At 44.7% G+C, this 17,889-nt stretch overlaps 1 protein-coding gene across 2 annotated transcripts in view; it reads right to left on the bottom strand.

Annotated features, from left to right (window-relative positions):
• The window catches only part of gli3 (GLI family zinc finger 3), a 92,253-nt gene that overhangs the window by 46,702 nt on the left and 27,662 nt on the right, over nucleotides 1–17,889 (bottom strand). For both annotated transcript variants that reach the window (XM_044175946.1, XM_044175947.1), the window contains exon 3: nucleotides 11,492–11,737. In XM_044175946.1, coding sequence (XP_044031881.1) covers nucleotides 11,492–11,737 — 246 coding nt within the window. The remainder of the gene's footprint in view (nucleotides 1–11,491; nucleotides 11,738–17,889) is intronic.

The following is a 17,889-nucleotide window of genomic DNA, read 5'->3' as shown; positions in this document are numbered from 1 at the left end:
AGTTTACTTTACCATGGTCCTATCTAAATAGAGCCTGCCACCTCTTTTACACGAGTGCAGCTCTCCATTAGCAAGGCAAACAGCCCTGTGTCACTGGGGGGAATGTATACAGTCGCAAAGAACAGAGGGCTAAGGAGAGAGGGGGAGAGACTTCATCCTGCAATCCATCTCCAGTGTTTCCTGTAGGGACTCTTTACTGTTTACTCTGCAACTAAATTGCCCCTGCTCTTCTGGATATTCAGGGGTATTCTCATCCTCTAATACAGAATACCGCTGGAAGGCACATAGGAAGCCATCACACGCGTCACAATTTTTACCTTCCCACTGCGGCCACACACCACAGCAGCTCCAGCATTCCTAAGGAAAGTGTAATCATGACGGTTTTGTCTCTGTTGCATATGGTGAACCACCACTGGCAAAGCGAGAGGGATTGAAGAAGTCATCTCAACCAATCAAATGCTGAAAGTCAGGAATCCAGGAACACTGGATTTCAGTTAGCAAAATTTTTTGAGATGCATCTTTTGAAATATAGAATGGGTAACATTTTTTATAGCTCTCTACCAATTCATCAGTTTTTCAGAACTCTTCTCCAACATTTTAATGACCCCAGTGCAACTTTTCAGAGCAGCAGTATTAATTTTTGGTTTAAAGTTTTCCTTTTTTTATTCTTTTAGAAGAAGGGATGGAAGTCATTAAGACATGATTACAAATGGGTCTTAATGAAAGGGCAATTAGAGGCAAACTTTGACCAGGCTCATTAATTCTAATTCAACACAAACACACCGTGCTCAGGACCAAAAGCCAGCTTCCCCTTCATTAAAGAGAGGATGGTAATTGCCTTGTCCTTTATTGGACACTTGAATAATTTCAAAAGAAGGGGGAGGACAAGGGGAGGATAAAGCCTAAAGCACATCATTTGCAATATCCTTATTGGTTAATCTCCTTTCATAATGGAAGTTTTACCACAAAGGATCTTCACTGTGCCTTGGAACATATGTGATGTGATACTTTAGGACAATTTGAGCTGTCACTCACAATTCTGATTTGGGTTTTGATAATACACAAACAATTTCTATTCTTTCTCTTTTGTTGTCAACTCAGCATTGTGAGTTTATTGTCTTGACTGCTAAACCTGGGCTCCTCCTCTCCTCTGGTGAGGGTTCACTGACTCTGTTCTAACAGAGTGTCACCCGCAGGCGAGGACGAAACACTCTTCCATAAACACTGCACTTCTCATCGACGCTCTGCTGCGAGAGCACAAAGAGCCAGTGACAGATTGTCATAAGCGACTAAGGCGGAGTGAGAAAAGGGCTGCTGGGGCCTGTTCCAGAGGTTTGTGAATTGCTAATGTGGAACATATGAAGCCTGTGCCGGGGCTGTGACTGCCAGATTTCATTATGCCACCTCTCTCCCCGCTCATGATCTCACTGTTCAGGCACGCTCGTCTGCAGCGACGCCCGCAGTTATACCATAACTCTGCAACACTTCGCAGAGTGTATGAAAGATGCTCCAGACTTGTTTGCGTGTTTGCAAGTGCATGTGTGTGCAACTTGTGCGCTCTTTTGTAGGAGTGAATACAAGCACATGTACATGACTTTACTGTGCAAAAAAAGGACAATGTAGTTTTGGGAATATTTCTTAAAAACAGCTTGCACTTTGCATATGTCTATGAGTTTTGAACAGTTCCACCAAAAAGTGATTCCCTTCTCGTATTGTTTCAAGTGAATACTTTATAGGCCTAAAGAAGTAAAACTATTTAATATTTCACAAAAAAAGCAAATATTTGATTAGTTTCTTCTTTTTTTTCTATTCTGTTAATCATCTTGCAACCGTTCAGATTTAACTTGTCGCCCTTTGGAGGGCTCACAACCCCAGGCTGGGAATCACTGACATACAGCATAGCTACAGTTAAGTTAAGCATTTAGTAAAGCATTTTTTTTTCCTAAAATCAACTGTTAACATCAGGTTGGAGAATCAAAGCACAAGCATTTTTAAATTGTTGCAGTATTTTGTACCACATTTAAACAATCATAGAAACAGAAATCAATCAATTCATCATCATAAAATAAAATGAATTACACTTTATTAAAATGACTCCTGTAATGTGAAACATTTCAGCTTGAGTGTATCTGAGGGAATTTTTCTTTTAGTAAACACAGATATGACATATCAGCTAACAGGCATGACTATGAGTATTTAGTATGTGCCTGAACTGTACTGTGCTTAGCTCTTCTAAAACAGCTTTCTTCAAAAGATGTGAAACTGAGCTTCCCTACAATTATCTGGCTGGCAAGAGATGGAGAAGCCCCATGCAGACTATCAGTAGAAGTAGTTTGGAAGCTGGCTGTCTTGTGAAGGAGAATTCTCCCTCTGATCAATCCCTTCACACCCCGTCTCTCATCATGTTTGCTTACACTGAGACCTCAAGCTGTTTGGACATGTAAATAACACTTTCAGAAACTGTTTAGCTAAGCTCAATGGGAGTTGCTGTTGACTTTTGGAGCGCTTTGCTTAATTATGGGTCCCAGATTGTTTCAGGTCTAATGGCCTAATTACCGCTGTATAAATTAGCCTAATGTTCTTGCTGTGCAGAGTTTTCTATACTGTATGCGATGCTTTGGCACTAGAACATAAAAAGCCTTTATTCAGCAAAGAGCAATAGTAAGAAGGAGGGAGAAGAAAGCAAGCAGAGAGATTAAATAACAGAAGAATGATAAGTGTTGCCTTGCCAATCTCTCTGCCATTCATCATATACGCAAGGCTGGCAGATCACACTCTGCCCTTCCTCTGTAAATCAATAGATTTTTTTTCCTCTCTTCCGCCGTGTTCTCCTCTGTTTTCGCTTTCCCTGTCTCTCTTGCTCAATTGTTCTCACACCCTTAAACACAAACAGTCTTTCTGTGGGTAAACGTAATTAACCTGGTGGAAAAGAAAAACACAGCAGAGAAGAGAAGGTGAGCAGTAAAAAGAGAAACATCAGCTACGCAAAAACACACTCTCTGTACAAGTATAGATTCCATCGCTACTCGTTGTCAGAAGTAATTTGTTTGTCTAGACTAAACAAGTCGGTCAGTTCCCATCCTTTCTCTTCGTGGTTCTACAAGTCTATGCATATTTGCTCTGGGACTTAATGTTCAAGCAGGTTATCTCTTTGTGCCAATACTTTCAAAGCTACGTACAGGATCATTTTTTATTCAACAAAGGGTTCACAATGCTCATACATCATCCATGTGACACGCAACAATTCACTGTCAAACTTTATCTAAAAGTTCAACGTTTTACATTTGAGTATCCCCTGTGAAATATGTATCCATTTGCAGGACATTTATCTGAAATAAAATACAGTAAGTAACCCTGATTCTAGCAACCAGGAGTCAGAACCCATATTGATGAAGATCATGATCTAGGCTGTGCTCTAAGCAGCTTGCAGTTACCTCTTCTACCCCCTCCCTGTCACACAAATATCTTAATAGAACTCCAGCATCTGCAAGACATTTACCAAGACGAGTCAGTCTTACCAAATTGCACACCAGCACAAGGACCCTTGCCTTGCTAAAGAGTGGAGCTAAGCACGCACACTGCTCTTCCACGGGCCCCCAGCACCATCCAACCCCAGCTATGCCCCGTTTTTCTTCCCTTCCCCGCCTTCCTTCCTCCCTGTATCCCAGTGTGGCTCAGGGAGTGAAGGTTATTTCACGAGGCCTCTGTGGAGCACCAATCTATCTCCTACATTTGGTGAATTTCTCCAGATTGGGATAAGCTAGGGAGCAGAACAAAGCGCTATGCGTTGACCCTCCCCCCTCGCTCCAGTACCCTCTCTACCCTACTCCACCCTCCAGCCTCCTCTCCCCCACCAAGCTGGGGAGAGATTTACACAGCAGTTTAGTAGCTGAAACACTGCGCTACACCTCTTTCCCCTTCTCTCTCACATCTGTCTATCTCCTTCTCTCCAAACAGAAAGAAGAGAGTTGATTTAATCTCAGGTTAACTCACCAGGACTTTGCTACATTTATTTTGCTTCAACTCCCCCTGTGTGATTTATTCAACTCAAATAGAATCTTTTTTTCAATATTTAGGAATTGGGGTCACCAAAGAAATGAAAAGATGCATCCGTAATCTGTTTTTTTAAAGACTTCTTTAAATGCCTGTATCATAGAAAATGTATGATAAATTATTTGGGATTTACTGCAACATCTATATATGAGCCAAGGTCATATCAGTGACAGTGTTTATGATTGCCACAGCTGTATCAGGCTACTATGTGACAGACTGACCCTCACCCGTCACAGCTGCTCCCTTGGCTCCTATGCAGGTGATACTGAAACTGCATCTGACTGTGTGATAGTGACTGTGAGGCTAATGCACCTGCATTATAATATCACACCGGCTGGACACTGCTTGGGGAAACTGGTCAGTTTCTCAATTTTGAATCGTGCTGAGAGGCCACTGACCAAAGCTGGTCATTTTAATGTAATTTTGTTTACAAAATTACATTTCCAGGTAGCCATTGGTCTCAGTTCACTGTGTGCTATGAATATCAATTTGCACATACTTTAATCTTGGTTAAGAGTGGTAATCCATCACAGTGACCATTTTGTCACCTTTATTTTTATGTCAAAATTATGTATTATCGCATGGTAATGTGTTTAAAAGAAGGGGCCAGTTTAAAAATTCTCCTCAGTGGTTGCAGTTTGAGAACCAACTCTGGAATCTCAATCTTGGAAAATCTTTGCATTCACGAAACAGTTGAGAAGTTGTAAACCTCTGCAAGCTGATTTTCATGTGTTAAAATTAGTAGAAACCAGTGGCTGTCTGGAAGGTGGGAAATCAGTCTGAGAACATATTGTATCCTTTGGAAAATGGCCATGGATATATGATTTTAAGTTTATAAACTTAACATTCAAAACCACCAGTGCAGTTCTTTGATATATTTTACAATAAAGTGGTATTTCCCCCTGTACTGTAAGTCTATTCCTCTATTTTCCAGCAAACCCATACAGACATTAGACAAAGTCTGTCCAGGCCTCTAGAAGTATGTGGCCATTATTTGGGCTAATGCAGGAAACTGTGTGTCACAGACAAAGCCAAAGACAAAGACCAGTGTCACAGCAATCAGACAAATAGCTGCTGGGCTCTGCAGGGCCAGACACTTCTGGACCAATTAGGTCGTATGAGTGCAACATCATCTGGAACTCTCTGATTATCTTTCTTTTCCACTCTCTGTGCTCTTTGCATTGCTGTCACCTTAGCCTCTCTTTCACCCTCTCTTTCACTCTTGCATCGTCTTCCTAATTCTTTCAGTTAATCCTGCTCTTGGTCTATCTCTTTTTCTTTGCCTCTCTCATTATTCAAAGTGCATCCTCCTGATCTCTCCCCTTTCCCTCCTCACAGCATCACAAAACAAGGACAAAGTTGTAATCCATTTACTGCACCCCTGTCAACAGATTCCACCCAAATAATCCTAAAAGACTTACAACCAGGCCTAGGTACTATCAAGGGAAGGGGAGTAAAGAAGAGGCAGAATGCACAGGGGAAGGCAAGTAAGAGCCATAGAGAAAGAGGGATGAGAGGGAACATACAAGGAGAGCAGAGGAGTGAGGCAACAGACGGAGGGGAACTTGTGTCACAGTGATTTGAGTCTTCGTCACGCAGGTGGCGCCCAGGGGTTCCCTCAGCCTGGGCAGAGAGACAAACTGGGGCCCATGTAAACCTTAAAGAGGATTAACCCTGCCGGAGCGCTTTAATGAGACCTGAAAATGCCGGGCACCGGAGAGCCCCACTGATTGAGCCGCACTCGAGTCGGCTCCCAACGGTCCACCGGCCCAGTGGCCCAGCAGCGCTGCTGCAGCAGCCCCGTGGCCTACAGCTGCCCGCTCACACTGAGCCACATCAAAGCAGCCTGTCTGGGAGAACCCCAAGACGGGATGAAGGGGAGGGAGGTGGGCATAAGGGAGGTGGAGAGTGTGAGTGAAGGAGAGGTGGGAGGAGGAGGGAGAGGAGAGTGCCTGGATGGAGGAATCCCTTATCTTCTCCTGAGAGGATGCTGCTCTGTGGTGCGAGATTGTCTGGAGCTGCCACCTGTCCCAGGCATCTTTAAAGGCAACACTAAAGCCTGTGATGGGCCTGAACCTCCTTGAGCTCCCATTCTTTTATGTCTCTCTTCATTTTCTGCTTTGTTACACCCCCTCCTCCTCCTCCTTCTTCCACTCTCTCTGGCTCTTCTCTCTTTTTCTTACCCTCTGTCTCACTTATACCATCAGACTCAGCCCTGACTCCCTTCCTTTTTTCTCTTTTCTCCAGTGATATCTTACATTTCACCAGACTGCTAGAAACATTTTAATTATACTGTGTTCATCAGCCTCCTCTTCATGTAGAACAATATATACTTGCGACCCTCCAAAGACGAGAGCAAGATACAGGTTGTTGGCTGTAGGGATAAGGGCTTATCTTTGCCACTATGTGAGAGGACTGCAAATACAAAAAGGAGCAATGAGATTTAGATACACGAGAACCAAACATGTAGAAAGGCATGAAATAACTCTGATTCTCCCATAGCACAGAGAGGTGATTATCCTACTGGAGACTACAGGGTAACTTAAGGAGGAAAAAGCTCAACCAGCTAGCTGAGGAGAAGCCCCCATGAGCATTTAGTCTTGTTGTTTTTATAGTATAGTGCTTAATGTTATTGTTGCCAGTGGTGTTTTCTGTAGTTGATTCTCCTTTTGTATGTACTAGATGCAGCAAATCTTAATTTTAAGCCTTCACAGAGTCAGCAAAGTGCTATTGTTCCTACTTGCCTCTGTGACTTGACTGAACATTTCATTTGAAAAGAAGTAAAATACACTGACAGATGTTGTGACAATGATACCAAGAAATGCTGAGTATTCTTCTTTGAACATCTTAAGTTCTCTGGAAATGTGTCTTAATTCTTCTTAGCCCCTTCACATTTAATCTTGTCATTGTTAATAAGAACTGCCATTATTCTAAGATATTCGGTTCACACGCATCAGCTTTGTGGTAAGAGCACCACATGACCTTAAGATGGTATGAAAGTGCATTCTCGAAGCACTTCAAACTCTGCTTAACCCCCTTAAATCATCAAGCGCTACAAAGGGGCACATGCATGTGAGAATATGGCCTATTTTACAGCATGAGATGCCTCTAATAAGCTGTATAAAAGGGGATCATCTGATTATCCCTGGTGCGCTGGACCAAGGGGCCACAGCAGCGCACAGGCCCATGTTGTTCTTACTTGATGAAAGGGTGGATGGAAGGGATCCCTCTCCATTGCCTGCAGTGTGCCCCAGGCTTCTCTGTGCCGGCACACCACTAGGGGACTACACTGTGCCACCACGCTCAAAAAGCCAATATTGAAACAATCACAAAGACAAATACTTACCCTTGAAACAGGCACGTGTCTTCTCACCCCAGGCTCTCCTCTGTACTCCACAGTTCTTTGGGGGAGGATGTTTGAACCTGTATCCCAGCCAGTACTTGTCATGTTTAAACCAACAAGAGGCCAGAAAGTTTGTTCTTTGAGAGCAAGTAGAAAAGGTTTCAGTCGTAGTCATCTGGACACTGTTTTCAGAATCAAGACGTTTCGGCTCCCATCCGGAAGTCATTCTCAATTGTTCAGAAGAGTGTTTTGTTTGTATTCTTTTTCCACCTATACATACACGCACACTTTATAATTGCTCTTTCTTGCTCTCATTGCCATTCTTACGCTTTGAAGACATATGGAAAGATCCTGTGCAATCCATATGAACTGAAAGACCAAACACTGTAATTAACTATAGAGTCGGGGGCCATTGTTGTGCGGATCACGTTCATTTTGGTGACAGCTAGCTCATTCAGTTCAGTGGTCAGCTGAATTTTGATACTGAGGCAGACAGACTGACGCCATGGCAGTGGCTGCCGTGCTACGGCCCAGTAGACCTGAGATCAGCTCGAAACAGCAGTTTAGAGTTTAACCCCTGTGACTGGACACTCACCACCCCACCACATCATAAAACCCCAGGACGGATTTTACGCCATGCCTCAGTGTTCCTGCTGGCTTTCCCAGAACACAGGGCCAGTATGATCCAGGTAGCAGTCACCTTTGTCCAGGCTCAGAGAGCAGGGTTACTGTGATACATGAGAAGGAATCCTTCAACTAAGAGATCCATACCTCCACTGCCTCATGCTTAGCAGGCTTGGTTTCTGAGATCAGTCAAGGACAGCAAGGCTTTGGTGTGTGGATTAGGTCCTGGCAGCCAGATCTCAGCTAGATCTTTTAAAGGAGCTAATCCAAAGACTATTCAACTGATGGACAGCCATCACAGCCTGGAGACACAATTAATGTGTCTGGTCTACTCCTGTCAATGACCTACTGTATCACAGATACAGTACAGCCACAAAACGTATGTCACTTCAGTGCCATAATACTTAAGCACTGTCTCTAAAGATTGGCAAATTTACTTTCCTCTAGTTGCCTTCCTTTCACTAAACATTCTCGGGTGTTTCAGTGCAGTTTTAACATTTGTAAGAAAGCCATTGAAAGGGATGTACTTTAAGTCCCTCCATGGATGTGTTTAGTCTGGCAAAGAAGGGCAAGTGTTTAAGAAAGAGACACTTTAAAGAAGAAGATCCCCTCGGAGGAAGCAGAGATGCTTCGCCAGCAAGTGGGCTCACTGTTGCTGCAGGACCACTGACCGGCTAATCAGCGCACAGTGTAAACAGATGTCGGCGCTGCGCATCCCATTCACACTTCTAGACAATTAAGATCTTAAAAAAAGACTTCTCCCTCATTAATCCTCATCTCAATCCTTTCTTCTTATCCCACAGCAAAGCCCCATGTATTAGTGTTGTGTTAAGAAGGATGTGGACTCTTATCCAGTGTTTGCCCAAGAAAAGCGGCTAAGACTCAGGCATCACCACGATTAGCTAATGCTAACAATAGGGGCAATGTTTCCTTAGTGCCTCCTCTTTTCTGCACTGAAGTGGGTGTAAAAATCATAGTAAACATAGTCTTAGGCCCCGGATGTAAGAGGAGTGGGAGATCACAAATCTGAGTGAATAGCAGAGATTTACCCAGAGCACAGACCCCTGAAGATAAACCCCTCTTGCTCTTGTCTCGTTGTTCAACTGAACTCCCACGCTTCCCAGAGCTTCACCACCACGTTAACGACCCGGCGACCAGGTGTGGGGAGGCTGCAGGTGCCGTCGCATTTAGGCACATTAAGCACTGACACACACCAGTGCTAAGAGTAATCGGATTTACCTGGCTGTCTGCTGCGTGGCGCGGCAAGCTATGCAAGCACAGCACAAAGGCTTAGGGCCCCCACTCCATCACAAACACACACACACACACACACACACACACACACACACACACACACACACACACACCTGGGATGAATTTAGGAGGTGACAAAGCCCTCATAGAGAGGGACTACTGCTGGTGGAGTATGGGCTGTGTGTGTGTGTGTGTGTGTGTGTGTGTTTAAAATGAGTGTGCTCACATGTGTATGGAACCAGAAACCAGAACAGGAGCCCGTGGCTTTTTACACCTTGTGGCGCAGGAGTGGCGACAGGCGCTACAGGCTTCTGGTTCAAAGCAGCTGAGGGAGGGAGGGAGGGGAAGCGGAGGTTTTAGGGGAACCCTTTCGTTCTGCTGACCCTCAGACCGCTGGAGCTCATGAGGATTGAGCTCTGGTACTGGGTTCAATCAGACAGAATGGGACTGCCGCCTTTAGGGACACCCCATGTCCTCAACACCTGGGGCCAGGAGGAGGTGTTTTACACAGCAATGCTCTCATCTCAGATCATAAGTCTTCCTGAGCAGAGTCAGGATCAGAGAATTGAAGGGGAAACTTCGATAAAAAAACATTAGAAGCTATTCATATGTTTTTAAGTCAAAATTTGTGTTATTTTTCACTTGATTGGTGTTATTTCTCTTTATAGCACTGGTAACCAATCAGATCTTAACTTTTTGTGTAATTCTATATATCTGCTGACATTACTGACAAGTGAACAATTATCAAATTGTTGCAGATTAGTTTTGTGATGATTGACTTATTGTTTTGGCACCAACACTAAAGACTTTTATATTAAAATGTGGAAGAAGCAGTGTAGAAGGAGAATACAATACAATGTGCTTCATGCCTACAGCTTCCCAGCAAGCATCACTGTGCTCTACTCTATTCTGCCTCATATGATTGCAGTCTTCCAGCAGTCTGCCTCTTGAGTCCCAGTGCACAAAGAAAGCCTCTTCAAGCTCTACGGCCCTTTTGACTTTTCCTGCTGCTTTTGAACTCTCCATTTCAGACTGTGACTTTTCTAGATGACCCCAAGCCTCAGAGTGACCCCCTCTCCCCACTCCTACTCCAAGGCTTCAGTGGTCTGGAACCTCCAGAGCTCCTTCACACATACCCACACACATACATAAAATGAGAAGTGGCAGTGTTGCTGAGTTAGGTCAGGATGTAATGGGCAGTAATGTTCTGCCCTCGAGGGTCCTGTCCACAGAACCATTGCCTGGTTTTAAGTAACCTTTCCCTTAAAGAGGCACCTTGGTGACTCTCAGGCACACAAGTACGAGGGAACAGTAGCTAATAAAGTGGCTGAATAAATAGAGTTACAGTATAAGGTTGGGGTCCACTGGACTTTTCATTACTGCCACTGGATTAAAATCCCTCTGTCCCACTCTGTCTGCCCCAATTCAGAGCCAATTTAACCAAACTAAACAAGCTATCACATCAAATCCTTGTCTGCAGGCCTGGCTACAGTGGCCACTGAATTAACCTCCTAATCAGCCTCTTACTCCCCAATCATCTATCTCCTGTTCTCTCTTTCCACATACACACACAACTTCGCTTTCATCTAACTACTACTGGCTATCTCACCTTTTTTTCAAATTATCTTCAGTATCTCACTCAAGCCACAGCTCTCCCTTCACCTCAATCTCTCAAGCTTCATCTCCATTAGTCTCTCTCTCTCTCGCACTCTCTCTCTCTCTCTCTCTCGCCGCCTTTCTCTCACACAGTCTCTGAGTCCCACAGAGAGAGAGAGAGGCAGAGTAGGGGGTGGTGAGGTTTGACTCTGCGCTGCTTTGGGGCTTTGAAGTGTGTGTTGATGAGAGAAAGCGGAGTACTGTGTTCAGACAGGCCCCTAATGAGGGAATTAAGAAGCTACGCTGGCCGTTCCCCATACTAACTTCCCAGGCACAAAACAAGACAAGTGTGCGTGCATGTGTTCACAAGTGTGTGTGTGTGTGTGTGTGTGTGTGTGTGTGTGTGTGTGTGTGAGGCAAGAGCAAGCGCAAGAGAAAGGCTAATCTGTCAGACTTAATCAAGCATCTGGTAGTCCTTTTTCTCACCTACAGTAAAGACACAAACTTGGCCTCAGCATTTGGAGTGCTACAAACATGTCCTTGAGCTGTGTAGTTTCTTTACTTTACAAAATCTACAAGTTTTCCCTCTAATACCAACAATTTTGTGGTTAGTGGACTTACCATAGTGTGAGTCTAGGTAGCCATTGCGAGGGTCCATAGCGAACAGAGTGCCTCTGTACGGTAGGGCATGGTCAGCCAGGTGGGGCAGGGAACCATGCAGCTCCTTTTTGAGCAGAGAGGGGCGTTCTTCTGTGGAGGTGGAGGGCTCCTCGCTTATGTTCCTGTCAGGGACACGGGGCGTTGGGGCCTGGGAGCTGATGGCATTGCGCCTCTCACGGTGGTAAGGCGTGCCTGAAGTCTCGTCCTCTGCAAGGGTAGATAGGAGGAGAATCTGATGTTAAAACTTTGGAGGACGAAAACAATGAGCTGCAGATTTACTATGAGTAGTTATAAGAATTAAAGTTGGGTGCAGATGTGAGAATTTCTCACATCTGCTCCCATCACACATGTTCTGAACACCCATACACATGGTGAGGAAGTCGGTTCATGTAGAAGGCACGGGTAAAGGGAAGATCTGGAGATCAGCTTTGTACACCTAAAACCTACTGGGCATTATGAGTGTAAATCTGCAAGGCTTTGCCTTCCATGGCGCCAGATGTGGGAGTTCAGAGGCAGATGGTGTGTGAGCCAGTGGACACCATGAATTAAAAAATCCCAATCTCTTCATTTCGCACAGTTGAGGCAGCGTTTCTCAAAAGTCTGTTCTTAAATTCAGCTCTGTCTGTTCTTTTAATGAAGAAATGGATTCCCATGTAGGAGGCTACACAGGCTTTCTGCCTACATTCCAGGCTGCCCATTAACCAGCGTCATGGGTTGTGTCAACCCCACCCTCCTTCATTCTCTTGTTTGCTCCTTCTCCCCATTCTCTGTTCTCAAACTAAATCTTACTCTCCGGAGAAAGCTTCCTGGCATGCTGGGTAAAGAGGATATATGTAGAGTTAAGTTCAAGGGCTGAGCTCTACCAGAAAGACACGACCCTTGGCCTGACCTCTGAACTGACATGTATATGGGTGAGCTGGCCTCTTTTCTACAGTACAATACTATATAGACTAACTCAGAAACTGGCATTGCATGTCACATTTATGATGGCCAGACTTTGTGCTCTTTAGTAAGATCATTTGCAGAGTGAGACCCTACTTTTTCCCCTGAGCCACATTTGTCAAATCAAGCTCTTTCATTCAGTCAGATCCAAACAATCTGGTCTTGTCACTACCAGGCCTAGACTCCTTTATCAGCTGCTGCTGTGAATGGTCTCCATGTTCAACCCTGGTTATATGGAATTATGATTTCACCATTGAGGGTGTTAGTCATCAGTACCACCCAAATGCTCTTTCTTGCATTAATGTTGCTCACAGAGAACCTGGCAAAATGCCTCTTTGCTGGCACCAGAAGTTCTGTAGTGTTAGCTGCCTAGCCATGCAAGGCTCCCCCACTATGCACTGAAACCCAACAGCATCCAACTGCCAATTAAGAACAGAGGAGAAGGCCAGATTAAAGAGCACTACCTTAAGCACTGAAGAGGGCCGCCATAATGCTGTATCACTTCACAGGAGAATAGAAGCGATCAGAAAGGGGGAGGTTAAGAGAGAGAAACAGAAAGAGAGAATGAGACTGAGATAGGCAAAGAGAGAGCAGGGTAGCAACCCACGGGTCCCGCTTTTATTCCCCTCACTCTCCCACATCCATTACCAGCGTTCGGGCCAGCCGTGCATCAGCACAGCACTGGCAGCAGATTCAAGGATTCTTAACGCGGAACTGACAGCCAGAGAGGCAAGCCACTCTCATCCGTAGGAAATGACAGTGTCAGTTATGATATAAGTATTTAATCCTATACTGCACAGCCAGTGATCTTATTAAGGGAATAATGGCACTTATACGGTTAAAGCTGGATTAATAGGTCTGCTCTTGCAAAGCGCAATATTAACATAAAGGGATTTTGGAATTGGGTTCATCTCCTGACATGGATTGAAAGAAGTCGAGACTGTACACTATGCTGGGAGCAAGCACTGTTAAGGGTAGAGCATGTAGCTGTGTGTAGCACAGGCTTCCACTGTGCAGCTCTTTCACATCCAGAAAATCTAGCATTACATCTGGGAAAGTAAAAACTATCACCATATTTATGAGGTCTTTTTCTTACTTTCATATTTTCAAATATTTGATGTTTTATAAATAGATTAATCACTGGGGCCTTAGATAATGTAGCAGTTAAGAGGCCATTGGGCACTAAAACTGGCCTAAAACATCTGCCAAGCTTACAAGTAAAAAACTACTGAGGAGACTCAACTGCTTACTTTAGAAAATATACTATGCATTACTATTTTTTCTCTATTTTAATTTGTCTTGTTCACTCTTCCCCCATCTTTCTTGTTCTTCCTTTCTTTTTTCTCCTTCTCCAGTGACCCCAATGCTATTCAGATATGTCTCTCTCCTCCAAGGGAGGTCAAGCGACTAATAGTTCAATCACAGCAGTGTCAAAGTCCCACCATCCCCCTCCAGTCACCATAGAAAGCCCACAGGGGGGTTCATCATTCTACCATATACCACCTTAAGGGGCTTCATTACCTCAGTTTATAGCACCTTAAATGGTTAAACAAACACTCAGCAGCACATTGATCAATTGACTCGTCGTACTGGTAGAAGAGAACCAGAAGTCTCAAGTAAGGTTTCTCTTCTGTGCTGCTTGTACCTGCTGGTGGAAACTTTTTGTATCCTTACAACATGTTAGGTATCTGTCAAAAAATGGGCTAATGAAGACAGAGCAGACACAGGTAAACACATGCAACTTTGAAAAGTTCAACCCTGCAACACTTCTCTAACTCTGACCATCCGCCCAACAGACCCTTTCCCTTTTTCCCTCCCTCATTTTTCATTCCTCTTTTATTTCCCTCTCTTTTCCCATGGTTGCCACATCCAGTCCTCTACCAGTTTGCAGGTCTATTCAACCCAATACAAAAGCAGCAGGCCGGTCCTCTGTGGACCAGAGGAAAGCATGCCTCTCAAAAAACAGAAAAAAGAACTATCCCGCTCTCTCTCTATGGTGATTGAATTTCTTAACATCTTTTCAAAAAGCGCTTAAATGCCTGGAGGCGAGAGGAAGAAACAAGCTAATGGTGGATGGGGAGCACTGAACAAATTTCAGAGCCCTTTCCTGCTCGCGTTTGAGGTTGAAAGCAAGCTCCTGCCTTTCAAGTTTCAAAGTCCTCCTTCCTCCCGCAGTGTCACTGAAGGATTTGAAAAGAAGGTAATTGTGCTCACTGCCGTCCTGATCAGAGCACACGCCCCAGCTCTAGTATTTCAGGAGCTTTCTCTGCCACTATTATGGTACCTGGTGCTCCATTCCTGCATTCTTCCTCCCTTACTACTCTTTCTCCTCTCTCTCTCTCTCTCTCTCTCTCTCTCTCTCTCTAACCCTCTACAAATGCACTCTCTCTTGCTTTCCCTCACTTGCTTTCTATCCTTCTTTCACCCCCAGCAAGCCACTCATTAAATCCTAAAGCCTAGGTTTCTCCCTTTTTTCCCCTTGTCTGGGGTCTCTATTGTAAAACTGGTACGAATACCTTCAGAGAAAACCCTATGCATGGCCTTTAATATGGTGGCATAAAAGAGAGCGTAGATGCAATGACAAAATGAAATTTTAAGAGATAATGAGTTATTGAATGGGGCCAATTCCTCTGAGAGTTGGGCTCTTGGACAAGGAGGGCTTAAGTTAAGGGTGCCCAGCCATTTCAAAGAAATGAAAAGTGAAACAAAACCCTTGGCTTGTTGTTTTTGAAGGTATTTTCTAGAGGCAAAGGTTAAGAACAAGGATTGCTGTTCCCCCACATGCCAATCTGTCCTTGACTCTCAAGCATCTGATTTGCCCTCCAGCCTGAACTCAGTCAGTCAGAGTCTTTAAAGCTGAGACACGTTTCAGGGGTGCACAAAGGGTCATTGCACATCACATTGCAACTCTTTCCCCCCGTTACCACCTTTCCTAAAAGCCTAAACATCAGAGGAGGTGTTGTAGTATCTCTGAGCCAAAGCCAGACGTATGCTGTGTTCCACCTTCGAACTTCTCAAAGCACTGTTGTCAATGGCACAAACAGGTTTTGGCTAGGGAGCACATAGAGAGTGAACAAGGACGAAAGGAGTGGAGGATATACAGTGAAATCACAAAACATTTCTTCAAAGCTCCTCTCCTCCTGTGCAATAATCTCTTGCTCCTTTTTTTCTTTCTCTTGCAAATCAACTCCCGGCAAAGACTCAAGACTCCCCAATTAACAATGAGAGGGGGAAGAAAAATTCCAGCAGCTGGCTGGAGTTTAATAAGAGCACCTCTCCAAGCGGCTTAGGCTTATGTACCTGATTCACCGGCCCTGGCACTGGTGCTATAGACAGAGGGAATCATTCACGATTAGCACAGGCTGAAAGAGGAGGGAGAGAGAGACCGCTCAAACTCCACCAAACCCAACACAACAAGAGCACAGGGGATTACTGCAATTGTGTGAGGTATTTTTCTGATCAACTTCTTGGCTGACGGGCTCAGTGCCACAAGGAGCTAGGTGCCTTCCCTACAACACAGTTCAGTTCTGCATTATGTGAAGGTTACCAAGTCCTAATGGAGCTTCCTGTATCTGCCTGAAAAGGGTGACATTCAACAAACTCCTTGACAAACAAATCTTCTAAATGTCAGAAGGCAGAATCAGGTCCCTGATACCTATGGGCAGAATAGTTAGCAGCCCCAATTCAAAAAAATTGTCAGAGCTCTGGAGAACTTGAGCACACAAAGTTCACTCCCTTTAACTTTGCGCTCATGTTTGATTCTGTCTCTGCAGAGTGAATCCGTAGAGGTACATTATTTAACCATCAGCATGTGACTGATGTTTGGATGAATTGCAGAGAGAGGCATGGGCAGGACAGGATGTTCCCTCTCCTGGTTAGCAGTCTATTGTCAGCTGCTGATTTCCCACACAGCACCTACAAATGCCCTCTTCAATATTCATCCAGCCAAATTCGACAACTCCCACATCTCAATTTGGCTCTCGGCAGCCCACGCCCCAACCCCCTGTTCCACGACCCACAGTCCCAGCCTGTTCTCTCTGCCGCCAGGGGTCTGCTGGGACGCACCCAGAGCTCAGCATCTCGCAGTTTCAGCCTCCAGGCCCCGGGGCTGGGGAGGGGCAAATCAAAGCCTGCTTGGCGCCTTCCATCTTTCCTGCCCTCACCTCAAATCAGTCTCACAGCAGGGTTGTGTCGTGCCAAGCCTCCGCCTGCCCCTAGCTACCCTTTATTCACCCATTAGGGGCACAGGCCCACCATAGAGCAGCCCGAAACCCCACTACCATTTCATCAGGGCCACATTGTGAGGGAGCAATGAGCATTGCGGTGAGAGAGCTGAAAGCCCTGACTCTAAAATGCACACTGATGCATTTTTGACCATGGATAGTTATGGCTTTTAAGGTTTTTCACTCAAAGGGCACCTTGGCCTAGATTCTTTGAGGAATCAAACACCAAGAGATGCATTTGATCGAGGCTTCAAAGCAAAAAATGCCATTTAGTGGTCTGATTGGCTTATAGACTGTATTAGCATTGCTTCAGATAGTCACAAGCCAGCTATGATCAGCCATTAGTTATTTATACTGTCCTCTGTAACAATATAAAATGATTGTGTGCTAGGGCAGACTAGGGCAGAATTATGTCCGTTTGGGATAGTGGGTCTTTTAGGGTGAATCTGGGCACACTGCCCAACAGACCAGAGTGGGCCAGATTTCCACTGGGCCTCAGCATTGGAATCCCACTTCTGACACCAGAGTGATCCGGACCAAGTCTGTGGCACTCAGATTAGGAACGGCTCGCCAAGAGAAATGGATATCCAGCCAAAGCAAAGAAACACAGAGCCAACAGTTAGGATAAAATAGAAAGAATAATACAATAATTTCAAGCACATCAAATACGATCCAAAATGCCACTGTGGATGTTTCCCACCTTACAGTATAGCATGATATCATAAAGTTCTTTCACTTAACTTTTAATTTTGTCCATGTTGCATTTGTTCCTCTTATGTAAACAAAGTATGATGTTGTGTGTTTTTGTTTGTGTAAAAATGCACATTCACACATTCTGGTACATGTGTGCATAAGTGTGCACTGTATTGAGGCATAGAGCCCCCCATTAAGATAGTTAGCTAGCACTTACTAGGAGTTGGATAATTAGACACTTCAAAGGCACCTGCCCGCCATCCCAGAGAGGGCCGCGCCCCGCCCCATTTAAAAGCATGTTAACTCCTATCTGAGGCTAGCAGGCTAATTTAACTCTTGACATTTGATATCTAAGGAATGAGAGGGATCAGCCATTTAGCTGGAACAGGATTACCCCCCCGCACAACCCCAACAGCCTTCGTCCTCCACTTCCACTCCCTCCCCTTCAACCGCAAAACCCCCTCTCCCAGTCAGGCCGGATTCATTAATTTTCCTGCTGCT

Source organism: Siniperca chuatsi, linkage group LG19 (genome assembly GCF_020085105.1).
Source record: "Siniperca chuatsi isolate FFG_IHB_CAS linkage group LG19, ASM2008510v1, whole genome shotgun sequence".
NCBI classification, from domain to species: Eukaryota; Metazoa; Chordata; class Actinopteri; order Centrarchiformes; family Sinipercidae; genus Siniperca; species Siniperca chuatsi.
The sequence above is the reverse complement of the archived record's forward strand: the minus strand, read 5'-3'. Positions and strand labels throughout refer to the sequence as shown.